General features: G+C 50.8%; 1 protein-coding gene across 3 annotated transcripts; it reads left to right on the top strand.

Annotated features, from left to right (window-relative positions):
• Positions 1 to 10,011: 10,011 nt before the first annotated feature.
• Positions 10,012 to 13,141, top strand: TRH (thyrotropin releasing hormone). Of its 3 annotated transcripts, none has more exons than XM_036911441.2 (3): positions 10,012 to 10,190; positions 11,130 to 11,351; positions 12,025 to 13,141. In XM_036911441.2, the coding sequence occupies exons 2-3, from the start codon at positions 11,138 to 11,140 to the stop codon at positions 12,531 to 12,533; spliced, it is 723 nt and encodes a 240-aa protein (XP_036767336.2). In that variant the 5' UTR covers positions 10,012 to 10,190; positions 11,130 to 11,137; the 3' UTR covers positions 12,534 to 13,141. The 3 variants fall into 3 exon arrangements, with proteins under 3 accessions (XP_036767336.2, XP_036767335.2, XP_036767334.2); XM_036911440.2 differs by lacking the exon at positions 10,012 to 10,190 and adding an exon at positions 10,441 to 10,981; XM_036911439.2 differs by lacking the exon at positions 10,012 to 10,190 and adding an exon at positions 10,910 to 11,023.
• Positions 13,142 to 14,373: the final 1,232 nt, after the last annotated feature.

Genomic DNA, 14,373 nt, shown 5'->3' with positions numbered 1-14,373 from the left:
TTTCCCTACCTGTTGGACTTGAGTGGCTCATCAATCATGGGGCGCCTTGCATCCTCAGTGCGGCCACGCGACATCCGGCCACGCCTGTCCCCTCAGAGCAGGCAGGGCCCCAGCATCCTGTATCCGCCCTCAGGCTGTGTCCCTGAAAACACCAAGCTTATCCTTCATTGGAACGTCGGCATCACTTCAGCCTCTCTGCGCCTCTATCGGGATGGAGCTGGATCTCTTTAGCTGACCTTCCAGATCCAGACTCTGACCTTCCCCACCCTGGGAAGCCAGCCTTTTTCAATGGCCCCCTTGACCCCTGGTTTTCTCTTGGGTTCAGCCAATGGTGAGTTTCAGAAAAGAAAGAGGTTGTGATATTTAATCCCCTGGCTCCCTCTCTGAGGGGTCCCTCAACTGAAGGTTACAGCTCCTGTCAAGATCCTCTCCATCCAGCCCCCTCTTTCTATGGGTTCTGGTACCTGCTGCCTCCATTCAGCCTTTTAGGCCTAGAAGTGCCAGCAGGTAGCCTCTCACCTTCCCTGGGTCCTACGACACCCCTTGTGTACTCTGCCCATACTTTCATAAGTAGTGCTTTTATTAAATTATCCTCAAACCATCCAATTTGAGAATACCATCTATTTCCTGGCAGGACTCTGACCAAGATACTCTTTTTCCCTAGACCATAATCAGACACTTTCCTTTCAAATAAAAAAAAAAATTCAACCATATTTGTTTCTGGTGACAAATGTGTCCATTGGGTAAAAAACAAAAACAAAATCAGAACTGTGGAGAACTGTCATTTACCAAGTACCTACTATGTTCCAAACAAGCAGGATGCCAGACACATTCCATATTTCCCCCAAACAGCCTTATGAGGTACATATTATTACCCCTGTTATACAGATGGGGAACCTAAGTCTCAGAGGGGTGATGCTAACTGCCACATAAGCAAGGTAGTAGTGCAGATCAGGTCTATGAGATTCCAGAATCCTTTCTAAGGCCCTGCCTCCTCCTCAGAAGCCCTTACTTATCCGAACATCACTCATGACTGTCCTGAGTAGCTTTCTAGCCCCCAAATCAATAAAAGAAAATCCATTTGCTACAGCCAGCTAGACCCTTGGAGAAGCCCTGAAGATGTGCCCAGTCTCAGCCTTTGACATGGCCAGACCCAAGATGTTTGCGGTGGATGGCTTTGGCTCGCCTCTCTGCCCCAGCTGTGGGCTAGAGTTAGGAGCAGCCTTCCCTGTAATTTCTCCCCCTGGAATCTGTGCCCTAGATTTATACCCACAAGCACGGATGGAGGTGTCAGAATGGTGAGAGTTAGATGGGTCTGCAGGGAAGGAGTGAGTTTCCTGCACTTGGCCAGATCCACCCCTCCACCTGCACATAGTGGCCCCTCCTAGGTGCCCTGACCCCTCCTCTCCAGTTTTTCTGATATGACCCATTCTTTAGGGCCCAAATCAGTCCCACCTCACACTGCAAGTCTGACTGGACATCTCCAGGCCATAGAGACATGTTCTCACATGACACATCATTGGTGTTATGCGTCTTGGCACATAATTGTTCTCTAGTTGTTTATACCATTTTTGTCTTGTCTCCCAGCTGCCCTGGGAAGAGAACAAAGGCAGGGAACCAGTTCACTTTTATCTTACTGACTCATTTGCTTAGCCACTCATAGATTTATTCACTTATTTATTTACTCCTTGACTCATCCATTTGTTCAATCACCTAAAACATTATTATCCTTAAAAGTTTTCTGACATCCCTTTGGCCACATATGGATAAGACCCAGGGAAATGACGCATCTTTTGAAAGTCTATGTCAGATGTTGTCCACAAGGCCCAGCTGACTCCCATGATCCTGACTTTGTGAATGGCCTTGACCTTGCTTTGTCCTCACAGAGGCTCATGAGACTTTGGGTCACTCCCCATAGAGACACTTCTCAGGTGGAATTTAAGCTCCCCTTGAAAGGTGCAGAATAGGTCAAAAAGTGTCTAGGAGCTTGGTGAACAAACAGACAGGACAAAACTCCCTGCACCCTGCCCCATCTTAGCCAGTTACATTTTCAACATCTGAGAGGTTATACAACATGGTGGCTAAGAACCAAAGACTTGGTCTTCCACCTGGTGACCTTAGGCAAGTTGCCCAATGTTCTGGGGCTCAGCTTTCCCATCTATAAAATGGGAATAACCACCATTCTTAACATCATTCACTTTTCAGGAAGACTTAATATAATAATGTACGGAAAACACTTTGCATGAGGACTAGAATGTAGTAACCAATTAGCTGGCTGAAATTTTTAAATTATTGTCATCCTCATTTTATAGAAGAGGAAAATAAAGTCTACAGATATTAAGTGATATATGTGAGACCCCCCTCCCCCCCCACACCAATTAATTAGTGGCACAGCTAGTACTTGAGGCCTTCAGAGCTGGAGGCAGAGGCCAAAGCAGGGAATGTGCATTAGTGCCACGTGGTCCCCCTGCCCTGCCCTGGCCTGGTATAAGCCAGGCTCATCCCTGGGATCCCTTCATTTGAGTTTCATCTGTTAGTCATTAGGTTGCAAGTGACAGAAAGGGAAGCCCAAACTAACTTAACCAAAAAAAAGGAACTTATCAGCTCTGTGAAACTTATTGACTTCATGAATAAACAGTTACTTTCCACTTCTTGGTCCAGCTAACTCTGTGGTGGCATCATTCACAGGCAGGCTTTTCCACAAAGTGACAAAATGGCCTCATATCCCACCAGCATGTAAAGAACACCTCTTTCCTCATTGTTTCAGTAAAAGTCTCAAGTTTGTGTCCTATTGGCCTGGCCTGGCCACGCAGCTGTCCTTGTACCAATCCTTGTAGCTGGGGAGACACTCACACCTGGACTGGCCAGGCCTCAGTCACGTGGATCCCAAGATCGTGCCAGCCCCACACAAACCAACAAGACCAGGGGCAGGGGAGCGTGGTTCTCCTTCGTAAACCTGGGGTCCTGTCATAAGAAAAAAGGGGACTGGAGGCTGACTAGACAAAAATCACAGCTGCTGGTACAAATGAGAATAAGAAGACTTTCTTTCAAATTTATTGGGACATTTACTCGTGACCACATAGAGAACATTTCTGGTACACCTTTAGGCCCCGCTGTGGGATTCTCTCTTGTCCTTGGAATCCATTTGACACAGCCATATCCCCTTGCTCTTCCCAGTCCTCAGCATTTCCTCTCCAATGCCTTCCCTCCAAACATCTCTCTTCCCTGAAATTATAGCCGGGATTTGAATCTGTGACTCTCAACTCTTACACGATCCCAGTACAGAGGAGGTAAGACTCCAATACAGAGGAAAAGGCCTTAACAGTCAGGATTGCAAATAACAGAGCCCAACTCTGGCTACATTAGCTGGAAAGCGGGATTTATTGCTCAGCAGGAAGACCAAAGGCTGAGGCTTCAAGCAAACAGCGGGGCCCTGTTGGGGTTCAGGCAGCAGAAACTTTTCAACCATCTTGTCCCAGCACTGTTGCTGTTACTGGCACACATGTGCCCCCAACACCACTGGTATCACTCTACCCAAGAGTCTAAGTTTCAGGAGAGACCGGTTCCCACAGGCTGACCCCTTGCTCCGGGAGGTAGGGTGCTGGGGCTGGTATCCCATCAAGGCCACACTGGAGGGATAAGGCAATTCCCCAAAAGGAAAGAGGTACCCCACTGCTTACTGGAAGTCAAACGATGTATACAAGCCCTACAGAATGCATTCTGGACTCACAGGTGAGTTCTCATGAGAAGGAGCAGTTGGACTCAGGAGGGACAGTGGGCATCTCGTTGGGTCAAACGGAAGGTCTCCATTAGCGCCTGCTGGGCCCCTCTTATTCCACGTGGTGACACCCTGACTCATGGCCCAGCATTAGTGACAGATTAATACCTGCTCCCCAACTTGCAATATTCAAGATGTAGATTCCATGCATTCTGGGGACAAGCTCTAATTAGCCCAGAACATTGGGATAAAGCCTGCTTGTGGCTGACAGCAAGATAAATATACCTAAATGGCCAAGGTGTTTGGGAGTTGGTTTTCATTTTTCTCCGGTAATAAGAGAAGTGACGGCAGAGGTGGGGGCTTATTATCTCTAGTGGGCCTGATGGATGACCAGGTGTCTGATCCTCCAGCGACTGTGGCTCATAAGCAGCAAGCCATCTATCACCCGCCCCACCTCAGCCCACCTAAGGCACTTCCGTCCTCATCAGAATTAGCATACATCCTCTCCAGATGATACAAAGATTAAGCTTCGTGATGTTTCAAAAGCCAGAGTCTCGCTCTTTCTTATGGGCTCTGAGACATCAGATTCTGGGGTGAAGGATGGCTTCAGGTATTTTTTCCTTCAAAATACTTTCTATTAAAAATAAAAGTTCCTTTACTTCAGTGAGGAGAAGACTTTGCAATCAAGATATCAAAGAGACTTTTGCAACAGAAAAAAATTCTCCATATTCATCACCCTTCTAACACATGAGCTATTTTTATCTGGGAATATTTTCTTCCAGTGGGATAGAGTGGGAAAAGCTTTGGAATAACACAGACCTGAGTTCAAATCCAAGTTTCTGGCTGTGACTTTGAACAAGTCACCTCACTTTTCTGAACCTTGGTCTCTTTAAACAGGCAGAGCGATTCCGATCTCACAAGGCTATGTGAATTAAATGAGAAAACATGTGCAGGGCACCCAGAAGTGGGTTCTCATCCTCCCAACCCTTATGTGTTGTCCCTGTCCACTACTCACCTTCTCCTCAGCATCAACCCCCTGCTAAGCAAAGTGAGAGATGAACCCAGACTCTGTGTCTTCAAAGATTCCTTCTGTTATATTGACACATGGTAATTTACCAGATGAGCTAGCAGAGAATAGAGCATGGGAGCCCCAAATTAAGCCTCAGATACATGTGCCCAGGTATACACAATGACCTAGGCACAAGCACACACACACATGTGTACAGCATACAGGTACATGCATACACATGCATGCATGGGTACACACATACACACAAGGGGCATGTGTACATGCAAAAACATTCACAACCACAGGCACCCATACCTGTGTGCACAAGCTCTGTGTCAGCTAAATGCATCAGAGAACACTGCCCAGGATTCACTCCTGGGCATCCAGCTCCATGCCAGCCCCGTGGGTTGGCAGTGTCCCTGCCACCCCTCCTTGAGCATGAGCTCCACTCAGCAAGCTCCAGCTGGGCAGAAAATTGCTCTTTGGAAACAATCTGGACCATACAGACCTGCAATTGGCCTCTCAGCACGGATAGAAGATCTCATGGGGGCCCTGGGGCCTGGGTTGGTAGAGACTCACAGCTTCAGCTTTCCAGCCTAGACTGAGTATGGAAGCCTGGTCTGGCCCTGAGCCCAGGTGGGCAGACTCTGCCTGGTGTCTAACAGCAAGCAGGCAGCCTCAACAGTCCCTGGAATATTATCCATCTCTGGACCATGCTGCTCTGCGGAGGTGGGGCAGGGGATGAGGGATCTTTTCTCAGGTAGGGGGAAAGATGCAGGCCCTCGGACAGCTGGGTTCATCCGCCTCCAATTCTGCTTGTCCTGACTCTCCCCACCCTTCAGGGCTTGGTTTCTGCCCCTTTGCCTCCAGGAAGTTTTCTTTGATTGCTCTTGTGTGCAGGTCTCTCCCTGCACACCTCCAGGACTGCTCCCCACATTGTCTGTTCCTCCTGCTAAACATCTTGACTCCCTGGGTGTCCAGAGATGATGGAGGGAGGCTGCTCTGTGCCCTCTCAGCTCGAAAGACAGGCAGGCAGCTTTTGGGCATGTGCCCTAGGCTGAATGCATTCATTCATATGGTTATTCATTCACCTGGTCTTTATTTGAACCATGCCTGATACCTGTGCTTATACTGGAACTATTTCTTGAAAAAAGAAATAAATCAGTGATTGAAAGGAGAGCTGAAAAGTTTCCACTGAATTCAGCATCAACAAAGTCGTTGCTCAACTGGGTCAAAAATCTCCAATGGAATAGGTAAAGGGGAATCTGGATTAGAGATTTCTGGACTTGGTTTCTATAGAGAAAGGTCAGACACTAAAAGGACTCTTCTTTCTGGAATTCCGGAGATAATTTTTAGGATTGTGAGGAAGAAAACACCTTTATTTTTATAGAAAAAGCAGAACATAAAGGATTGAGTATATAAAAGGTAGCATTTTCCACATTAAAAAGCCACCACGTGGTAGATACATGGACTTACACATGTTGCATAGAACTAACTGCTCATGGACACCCCCCAACCTCCACCCCCGCCCCCACACACATGGATACAAGTAAAATTGGGGAAGTCTGAACAAGATCAGTGGATTTTATCAATGTCAATATACTGGTTGCAATATTGTACTATAGTTCACAAGATGTAACTGTTAGGAGAAGCCAGGTACCCACAGTCTCTTTGTATTATTTCTTATGGCTGCATGTGAATCTACAATTATCTCAAAATAAAAAGCTTAATTTAAAAAGACCACCATAAAAAATAAAAAGGTAAGCTGGGTGGGGCCTCTTCAGGCCCTTCTGCAGCTCAGTGCTGAGAAAAGACCCTAAAATATCTGGGGGAATGTCTCTGAACAGGTTGCAGAGGGACCTGGAAGGAGAAGACAGGGAAACTCAGGGGAGGCAGGGCTGTGAAATCAGAACCCAGCCTGAGACTCAAAGGACCTCCTGCAGGAAGGGACGTGTGTGTGTGTGTGTGTGTGTGTGTGTGTGTGTTGGGGGGTTAGGTGATGGGCCCTGGGAGTTAGAGATAGGGTACAACCTCGCCATTCCATTATCCCATTATTCATTTTCAAAAGCATAGGTGTATTGATCTGATAAGTAATTGCAGTCTTGAGAATCAAGGACATTTGCATGATCAGAGATTTTTTTTTAAAAGGCAAGTTAGAAAAGGATATGCAACATAACGACTGGTCTCTCAGCTCCAGGAGAGAGCGGGATCCTGACTTGTCCAGCTGGGTTCCTGCTTTAAAATGCATATTTTATTATTATTGAGGGATGGTGACGCATGTGGATCAGGAGACTACTGTCATTGAAAAGATGGCTTATTACTCACAGTTGCTAAGACGAGGGACAAGCCACACCTGAGCAGGCCAGCAGGGGAGCTCCAGCGAGCATTGAGAGTAAGGGGGCAAAGCGGGGCAGGGTGAGCAAGGGCCTTTATTGCGGTTTCTGTAGGAAGAAATGGGTGAAGTGAGGTAAGCAGGTTTAGCAGTGGCTAGTTGGAATAATTTTAGTGACTCTGGAGCATAGGGGCCACCCCTAGTTGTCTGGTATCAGGCCCTGGGTAATGAGGGCCAGGAGATAGTGGCCCAGAATGTGGGGGGGGGGGGGGCAGGCGCCTCCGGATAGATTAGTTTGCATATGAAAGGTGCTCCCACTTTCTCTAGGAATTCTCTGAAGAATTCCTGGGGACCCTGGGAGAGGCCCCAAGGGTCACAGCATCAGAAACATGAGGTTAATGCAATGTCCAAGGTTCAGAACAGGTCCTTGGACCTACTAGGGACTCAGTGAATTATTTGTGGAAGGAAGGAAGGAAGGGAGGAGAGAGAGGGAGGGAAGAAGGGAGAGAGAGAGTTGGCCTCCTGAGGACCCCTCGGATACCTACACCACTTTGGGACCCTCTTCTGTCCCTTGGGCTAAGTGGGAACTCCCCTCCCTCTTCTCTAGGCATCCAGGAACTCTTCTCCTAACAGGTGACTCCAATCCCTGATTATGGAAGCACATCAAAAGGGCTCACCAGGGGAATGTTTGAACCATTTCCCCCTCAATGAGGCAGCTTTTCTATCCATCCATACTAATCACTCCCTTACAGGCTCAGACTCAGACAAGATTTTGTTGTTTGTTTGGGTTTTTCATGTCATTTGCTGGATTGTGGATAGGAAATGCTGCACAGAATAAAAATACAAACTGCATCAAGGGCTGATAGTGGAAGTCAAACTCCCACCCTGTGCTGTCTTCCCCTTTCCCAGTTCCCCAGTTTCCCTGATGCATTGTCCTTGCGCCACCCTCCAGACTGTCCACATAAGAGTGAAACCGTCCACTCCTGTGCCATCACCCAGGTGTATAATGTACACATTGTTCTCCACTCTTTGTTGGCTTATCTTTGAGCTTATTCCACATCAACACATATGGTACTGCCTTATTCTTCTGAAGTCGGAACAGGGCCACATATTTTGGATGGGCCGTAGCTGGTTTAAGCACACTGTCCTAGATGGACAGACATCTAGGCTGTTTTCCAATCCTCATTTCTATAAACCATGCTGCACCAAGCACCCTGTGTGCACATCCCCATACACAGGTGTGGGTATCTTTAGGATGAGTTCTGAGAAATGGAATTGTCTTGTGGAAGGTGCATGTGCATGAAATTTGCAGGTCATACCAATTACACCTACACCTTGTGTATGGAAGACAACAGGTCTGTCTTTTTGTCTGATTTAACACTTAGGCAGAATGGCAGTTCTTCAAATCCTGGGTCTGGCTGGGAGATCAGTCCTGGAGTTTCACGTGTGCAATCTACCCCAGCCAGCCTTCTGACCCTGAGGACACAAAGTGTGCCAGGGAGCTGGGAAGCCAATCTCTCCAGGCCTCAGTTTCTTCATCTAAAAGTGAGGAGAGGACTCTGCTGGAGATCTGAAAGTTCTCTTCCACACCTAGCCTTCCAAGTCCTTCTGCCTCCCCAGGCCTCTGTGTTCCCATCTGTAAATTAGGACCAGTAGTCTCTACCTTGTTTGTCTTCTGGCTGATGTGAAGATGCAAAGAGCTGGTGGACATGCAAGGAAAGTTGGGTGCTCTGCCGAGGGAAGGAGTAATAATCAAACACTTTTGGAATCCCTTGCCAGATCACTAGCATGGCCTGGGGGCATACAGCAGGCACTCCGTTAAAGTTTTAGGCTGAAGGAATATTGTGTGGGAAGGCAGAATAATGTTGGGACTGTCCAGAGGCAGGAGATGCCTTTACCTATGTTCCCTCTGCCTAACATGCAGTTCCTTCTGTGTGGGCCTGGCTTTCTTCTGTGTCTCCAGGACTGATCGCGGAGCCTGGCACACTGCGGGTGTTTCAGGATGGAGGCTGTGCCCAGCACCGGATGTGGCAATGTTCTCATCCCAGGTATCATGTGACTTTGAGAACTGATTGGGGGACAAGCTCCTTGGCACCTATGCTTTTGTCCCTGCATCCCTGCCCCTCCTTTACCTGAGTGGGGTGGACCCCAACAGACTTTTGGTCCAGGGGCCACAAACTCCACTGTCCCTCCTCCGTGACACTGGGAGACAGTGGGGAATGGTGGAGAGTGTGGTGCCCAGGTGCAGCTCTGCTCAGCTCCAGTTGGCTATTGTCAGGAGTCACTCTTTTATAAGAGATTTTCAAGAGGAGCCACAAATCCAAATTTTTCCTGAGTTCTCCTGGTTTTTAAATGTTAGTTATTTAGGTTTTTTCAAAACACACTATGGGAATCAAACCAAACTGGCTATGAACTAGTGGTGGCCCACAAGTTACCAGTTTGTGCATTCTGAAAACTATACCCCTTCTCTCCACTGTACAAAGGGGACCTCTGGGGCCCAGAGAAGGAAAGGCATTTGCCAGAGGTGACACAGTCAGGATCAGAGGCCGGGTCCCACTTGTGCCCTCCTTCCTTCCTGCCTTCCTCCTCCACTCCAGTTTTTCTCCTGCTACCTCCACCCCATGTCTTTCTCCTTTTGCATGTGTCTCTTTTTGCGTGTGTCTGACCGTTATTTCTGTCTCTCTACACGCATCTCTGAGTCTTTGTCTCCTGTTCTCTCCTGTGTCTCTTTTTAATTGTGTGATTCTCTCATATGTCTGTCTTGGTCCCCTACACGCGTGTTACTAGACCTTTCGAGCTGGGTGCAGACACGACCCCGCCCCAGCACCCCAGACTGCGGCTCGTGCCTCCTGCTCCCGGCCCCGCCGCTCCCGCCCCAGATTTCCGGTGGGCGGGCAGGCGGGGTACCACGGGGCCGACTGCCGTCAGCGCCCCTTCCCGGCGCCCGCGACCCCTCCCCGCTGACCTCACCCGCGCCTCTGCCTGGAGCAGATATAAGCAGCGGCCCCGCGGAGGAGAGGGCAGCCGGCGCCGGGGTCCTTCGAGTGCTCTCGACCCACCGACTCGACCCTGAAACTCCGACCTCGGGGCCCCAGGATCCCGGACCGGTCCGCGAAGCTCGCGCCAGGCAGGTAACCGCCTCTGCTGGCTCTCCCCCGCAGGCGGCGTCCGGGCTCACTGCAGTGGGGGCCGTCTGCTCCCGCCCTCGGGGCGCCCCGGGAGAAGCCGCGGCTTCTGTCCCCCGAGCGCCTCCCAGAGGGTGGCATCCGTGCACATGTGGGGTGGTGCGCCCGTCCCCCCGGGTTACCACGGCGCTGGCCCAGAACCCGACGGGAGGTCCGGCGCGGGCTCTCGGGACGCATCCACCCTGTGCACTCGAGTCCCGGCATCTGGGGCGCTGGGCGCCGAGCGTCGGGGGGAAGCTTCGCCATCCACCCCCGCCTGGGCGCCAGCTTTAGGTCCGCACCCGGACTCGGCCAGAGTCAGGCAGTCAGGGCGTTGGCTGGAGGGCCTGGGAGTTAGAATCCGAATCCGAACGTTAGAACCAGAATTGTCGCTTTGGAATAGAACCTTAGCCTTGAAATTTGTCTGTTCTGGAAATCGATTTTTAGCTTCGGAATTAAAGTTGAAATTAGGATTTTTAGAGTTAGAATTAGATTCCTAGCTTAGCGGTGGAATCAGTGCTAGCAGTGGAATCCTAGCTTTGGAATGAGGCCCTTGGCGTTGGAGGAAGAATGTTGCGCGGGGAGCCTCGCGGAGCATCTCCACCAGCAGCGCGACAGTCAGCCTCTGGGCCGTCGGGCCGGCGCTGCGCTCCCGGGGACCAGCCCCAGCGCTGGCTCCCCCCGCCCCGCGTGACGCTAGCGAGCGGCGGTGGAGATGGGGTCGCACCATCTGGCAGGCACGCCGCGCATCTCTATGGGTGAGGATGCCGAGCCCGAGGCTGGTCTTCCTGCTCCCAGGGGTGTGTTCGGACCGGCTTGGGGATCCCCTGGGACAGGAAAGGGGGAGATGAAGCCGGCTGGGTTGGGGGCACAGCCCGCTTATGCTGTCTGTCCTCCCTATTCCAGACGCCGCGATGCCCGACCCTTGGCTGCTGCTCGCCATGGCTTTGACCCTGACACTGACGGGTGTCCCCGGAGGCCACGCACAGCCCAATGTGGCCCAGCAGGAGGCAGCAATGGCAGCCGAGCCTCCGGGCTTGGATGACCTCCTGCGCCAGGCGGAGCGCCTCCTTCTCCTCCGGGAAGACCTCCAGCGGCTGCGAGGGGACCAGGGCAATCACCCATCAGGTGAGTAGGGGGTCTAACTCTGGCTGACCTGTAGAGAGGAAGCCGCAGAGAGGGCTGGGGGCGGGGGGAAAGCGGGGGCAGTGGGGAGGAAGCAACTTGGTCATCTGGCCTCTTGCCTCTCAGATGCTTAGAAACTGTCACTGGTCACACTCTGCACAGTTGTGAGTTGACCCTTTCCTGAGATCAGATTCCTCTTCCATCTCCATCCTGGGAATATTTCACATAGAGCAGATCTTCAGTGGGGAGAATTCTGTGCAGCGGGAGAGAGAGAATCTCCTTGTGGGTGACAGTTTTAATTACTATTTACTAGGTGCATATATGCTGGGCACTGTTCTAAGCATTTCAAATACCTTATCACACTATTTGATCTTCCTAACAACCTCTTAGATAGATACTGTTATTGATCCCATTTTACACGGAAGGAAATTGAGGATCAGAGAAGTCAGGTGAGTTGCTTATGGCCACACAGCTAGGAAGTGGCAGAGCTGAGATGGGAACCAGAAGTCATGCCTTTGAATATCTGTGCAAATGTGTATGTCTGTGCAGCTTTAGAGGCACGTGCCAGACCGTGACTCTCGGTGGGAGCTGCAGGGACTCTGCCTTGACTGGGAGGAAGGCTGGAGTGGGCACTCAGGGGCCAGGGAGCTTCTTACGGACCTTCTTCCTTCCCCAGAGTCCCAGAGCTTTCAACCCGACTGGCTCTCTAAGCGTCAGCATCCAGGCAAGAGGGAGGAGGCAGAAGAGAGAGTTTTAGAGGAGGATGAGGAAGGAGGAGCTGTGGGGCCCTACAAACGGCAGCACCCTGGCCGGCGGGAGGACGTGGCTGCGTGGTCAGTCGATGATGCCCAACAGAAGCGGCAGCACCCTGGCCGGCGGGCCTCCTTACTTGGGTATGCCGTCACCAAGAGGCAGCACCCAGGCAGACGGCTGGTGGATCCCAAGTTCCAGAGGAGCTGGGAAGAGGAAGAGGAGGAGGAGGAAGAGGGAGAGCTGATGCCTGAGAAACGCCAGCATCCAGGCAAGAGAGCCCTGGGAGGCCCATGTGGGTTCCGAGGAGCCTGTGGTCAAGCTGGTCTCCTGTTGGGGCTCCTGGATGACCTACGCAGGGGCCAGGAGGCTGAGGAGAAGCGGCAGCATCCTGGGCGACGGGCAGCATTGGCCAGAGAGCCCCTGGAAGAGTGAGCCCTGTTTCTTGCACAGTCAAGTTTGTGGTCTAAGAATGTCCTGAGCCCTGTGTGCCCTTTCCCTTGGTGACCCCCTCTTTCCCTCCTCCTGATCCCTTATCATAAACCTGAGCTCAGTATATACACATCCCCGAGCCCCTGGCCTTGCCCCCTCCTTCAGGGTCATGAGAAAGCCAGCCTTTGAGGTAAAACCCCATATTGCCCCACTTTGCACCGCTGGCAAGGGAGCAGATCCCAGAGTTCCTCTCCCCGATCCCTGCAGTCCTGCCTCCCTTCCTTAGTCTGGCTAAAATGACCCTTCTTTCTCTTCTAAGGGATCCCCAGAGAGGGGCAGGGTGCTTCCGGGGTGAGCCTCCAACAAGGACTGGGTAGGATTGAAGCTGTGATTTTAAATCCTGCTTCCATTGCCTGCCGCACATGTCAAGATTCATTATGTAAACTTTACCCCTAGAACCCAGGGGCTCCCTCCCTTCTTGGGCATCCTTTTGTGTGTGGGCAGAGCCCGGACCCACAGCTGCGTTCTGCTTGCAGGAAGCATTGTAGGTGTCTCACCCTATGGTGCTCTGCTGGGTGGTGGCTGTGGGAATAAATGCATGTAGGAATATGTCAACATTGCCCTGGAAGTTGTGGCTTGTATATAACCTCTAGGTACCTTCCCCTTGTCAATGGGCATCATCCTAATTATAATAAAATATGCATCTAGATGATCTTGGAGCTCTGTGGTTGTAATTCTTTCTCAGCAAGGCTGGAGTTCCTCTTCACCACTGAGAAGACACAGCACTAGAGCTCCCCAGCTCTGCTGAGAAGGAAATCAGGACCCTGGGGGTTGAAATGTCCTCTTCACTGCCCCCATCTCAGAACAAGTTTGGGAGATAGACAGGGGCTGGACTCCATTTAAAACCTGGGGAAACCAAGGGCGGGAGAAGAGGAAGGCCTTGAGAAAAGATGCACAGCTGGCTGAGGTGGAGCCAAGGGTCTGAGAGGGCTGCTCAGGACCCTGCCTTGAGTTTGCCTGAACTGGGAAAGGGCTGATCTGCCTCACGTTTGTAATCATTGTAGTTATGTGGCAGGAATCAATGTGTGTGTCAGCCAGCCAGGCACACTGAAGACAGAAGACCAGGCTGTGATTGGATACTCAACTAGGGGTCTTCTAGGGCCAGGCAGGGAGGCAGGATGGGTGCAGGGCAAGAGGGAGTGGAGGGGTCTAGGACAAAATGAAGAGGCCATCTGAAGACACTAAATCCAAAAACTTTAACAATCCAGTAACAACAGCAAGAGCATACATGCAACATGTATTGTGTCAGGCACTGTCCTAAGCACTTACACCCACTGATTCTTTTAATTCTCATGGCAATTTCTCTGGGAATAACTATTATTGTGCCCATTCTCCTAATGAGGAAACCAAGGTACAGAAAGGCTATGTAATTGCCTGAGGCTGAATTTGGCCCACTCATTGCCAGTTTGCAACCTCTGATTTATACTCCAAATGGAGTCTGAACTAGTTAGACTCTGAACCAGTTAGACCATCCTCTGGTGGAGGGGTGGGCTATTTGGCTTTCCCACAAACAGTGGTCACTGGGTAGAGAGAGGAAGGAGAGGGCTTGAAGGGTGTCTGCGCCCCAGCTCCTCTGCTCCAAGAGCTCACAGTTCAGGTGGGGCAGGGATGGTGGAAGACTCTGGGTTTATAAGATGCATTCACACCCACCATCTCCACTAAATTCCCTCTGAACCATTGAGCATTTGATGGATTTTCAGATTCTTTTCATTTTCAGATGAAGATGAAATGAGCACAGAGACTAGGGCCCCAAGGAGCATGAAGCATGGAGAGCTGGCCTTCC

This window comes from Manis pentadactyla, chromosome 1 (genome assembly GCF_030020395.1).
Source record: "Manis pentadactyla isolate mManPen7 chromosome 1, mManPen7.hap1, whole genome shotgun sequence".
NCBI lineage: Eukaryota > Metazoa > Chordata > Mammalia > Pholidota > Manidae > Manis > Manis pentadactyla.
Note: the sequence above shows the minus strand (reverse complement) of the source record. Positions and strands in the feature narration are given on the sequence as shown.

Excerpts from the sequence above, each read along its gene's own strand:
- TRH (XM_036911439.2), top strand. The coding sequence starts at position 10,939 with ATGGGGTCGCACCATCTGGCAGGCACGCCGCGCATCTCTATGGGTGAG. Across the intron at positions 11,024-11,129 it reads TGGTCTTCCTGCTCCCAGGG|ACGCCGCGATGCCCGACCCT; the intron begins GTGTGTTCGGAC and ends TCCCTATTCCAG. Across the intron at positions 11,352-12,024 it reads CCAGGGCAATCACCCATCAG|AGTCCCAGAGCTTTCAACCC; the intron begins GTGAGTAGGGGG and ends TTCCTTCCCCAG.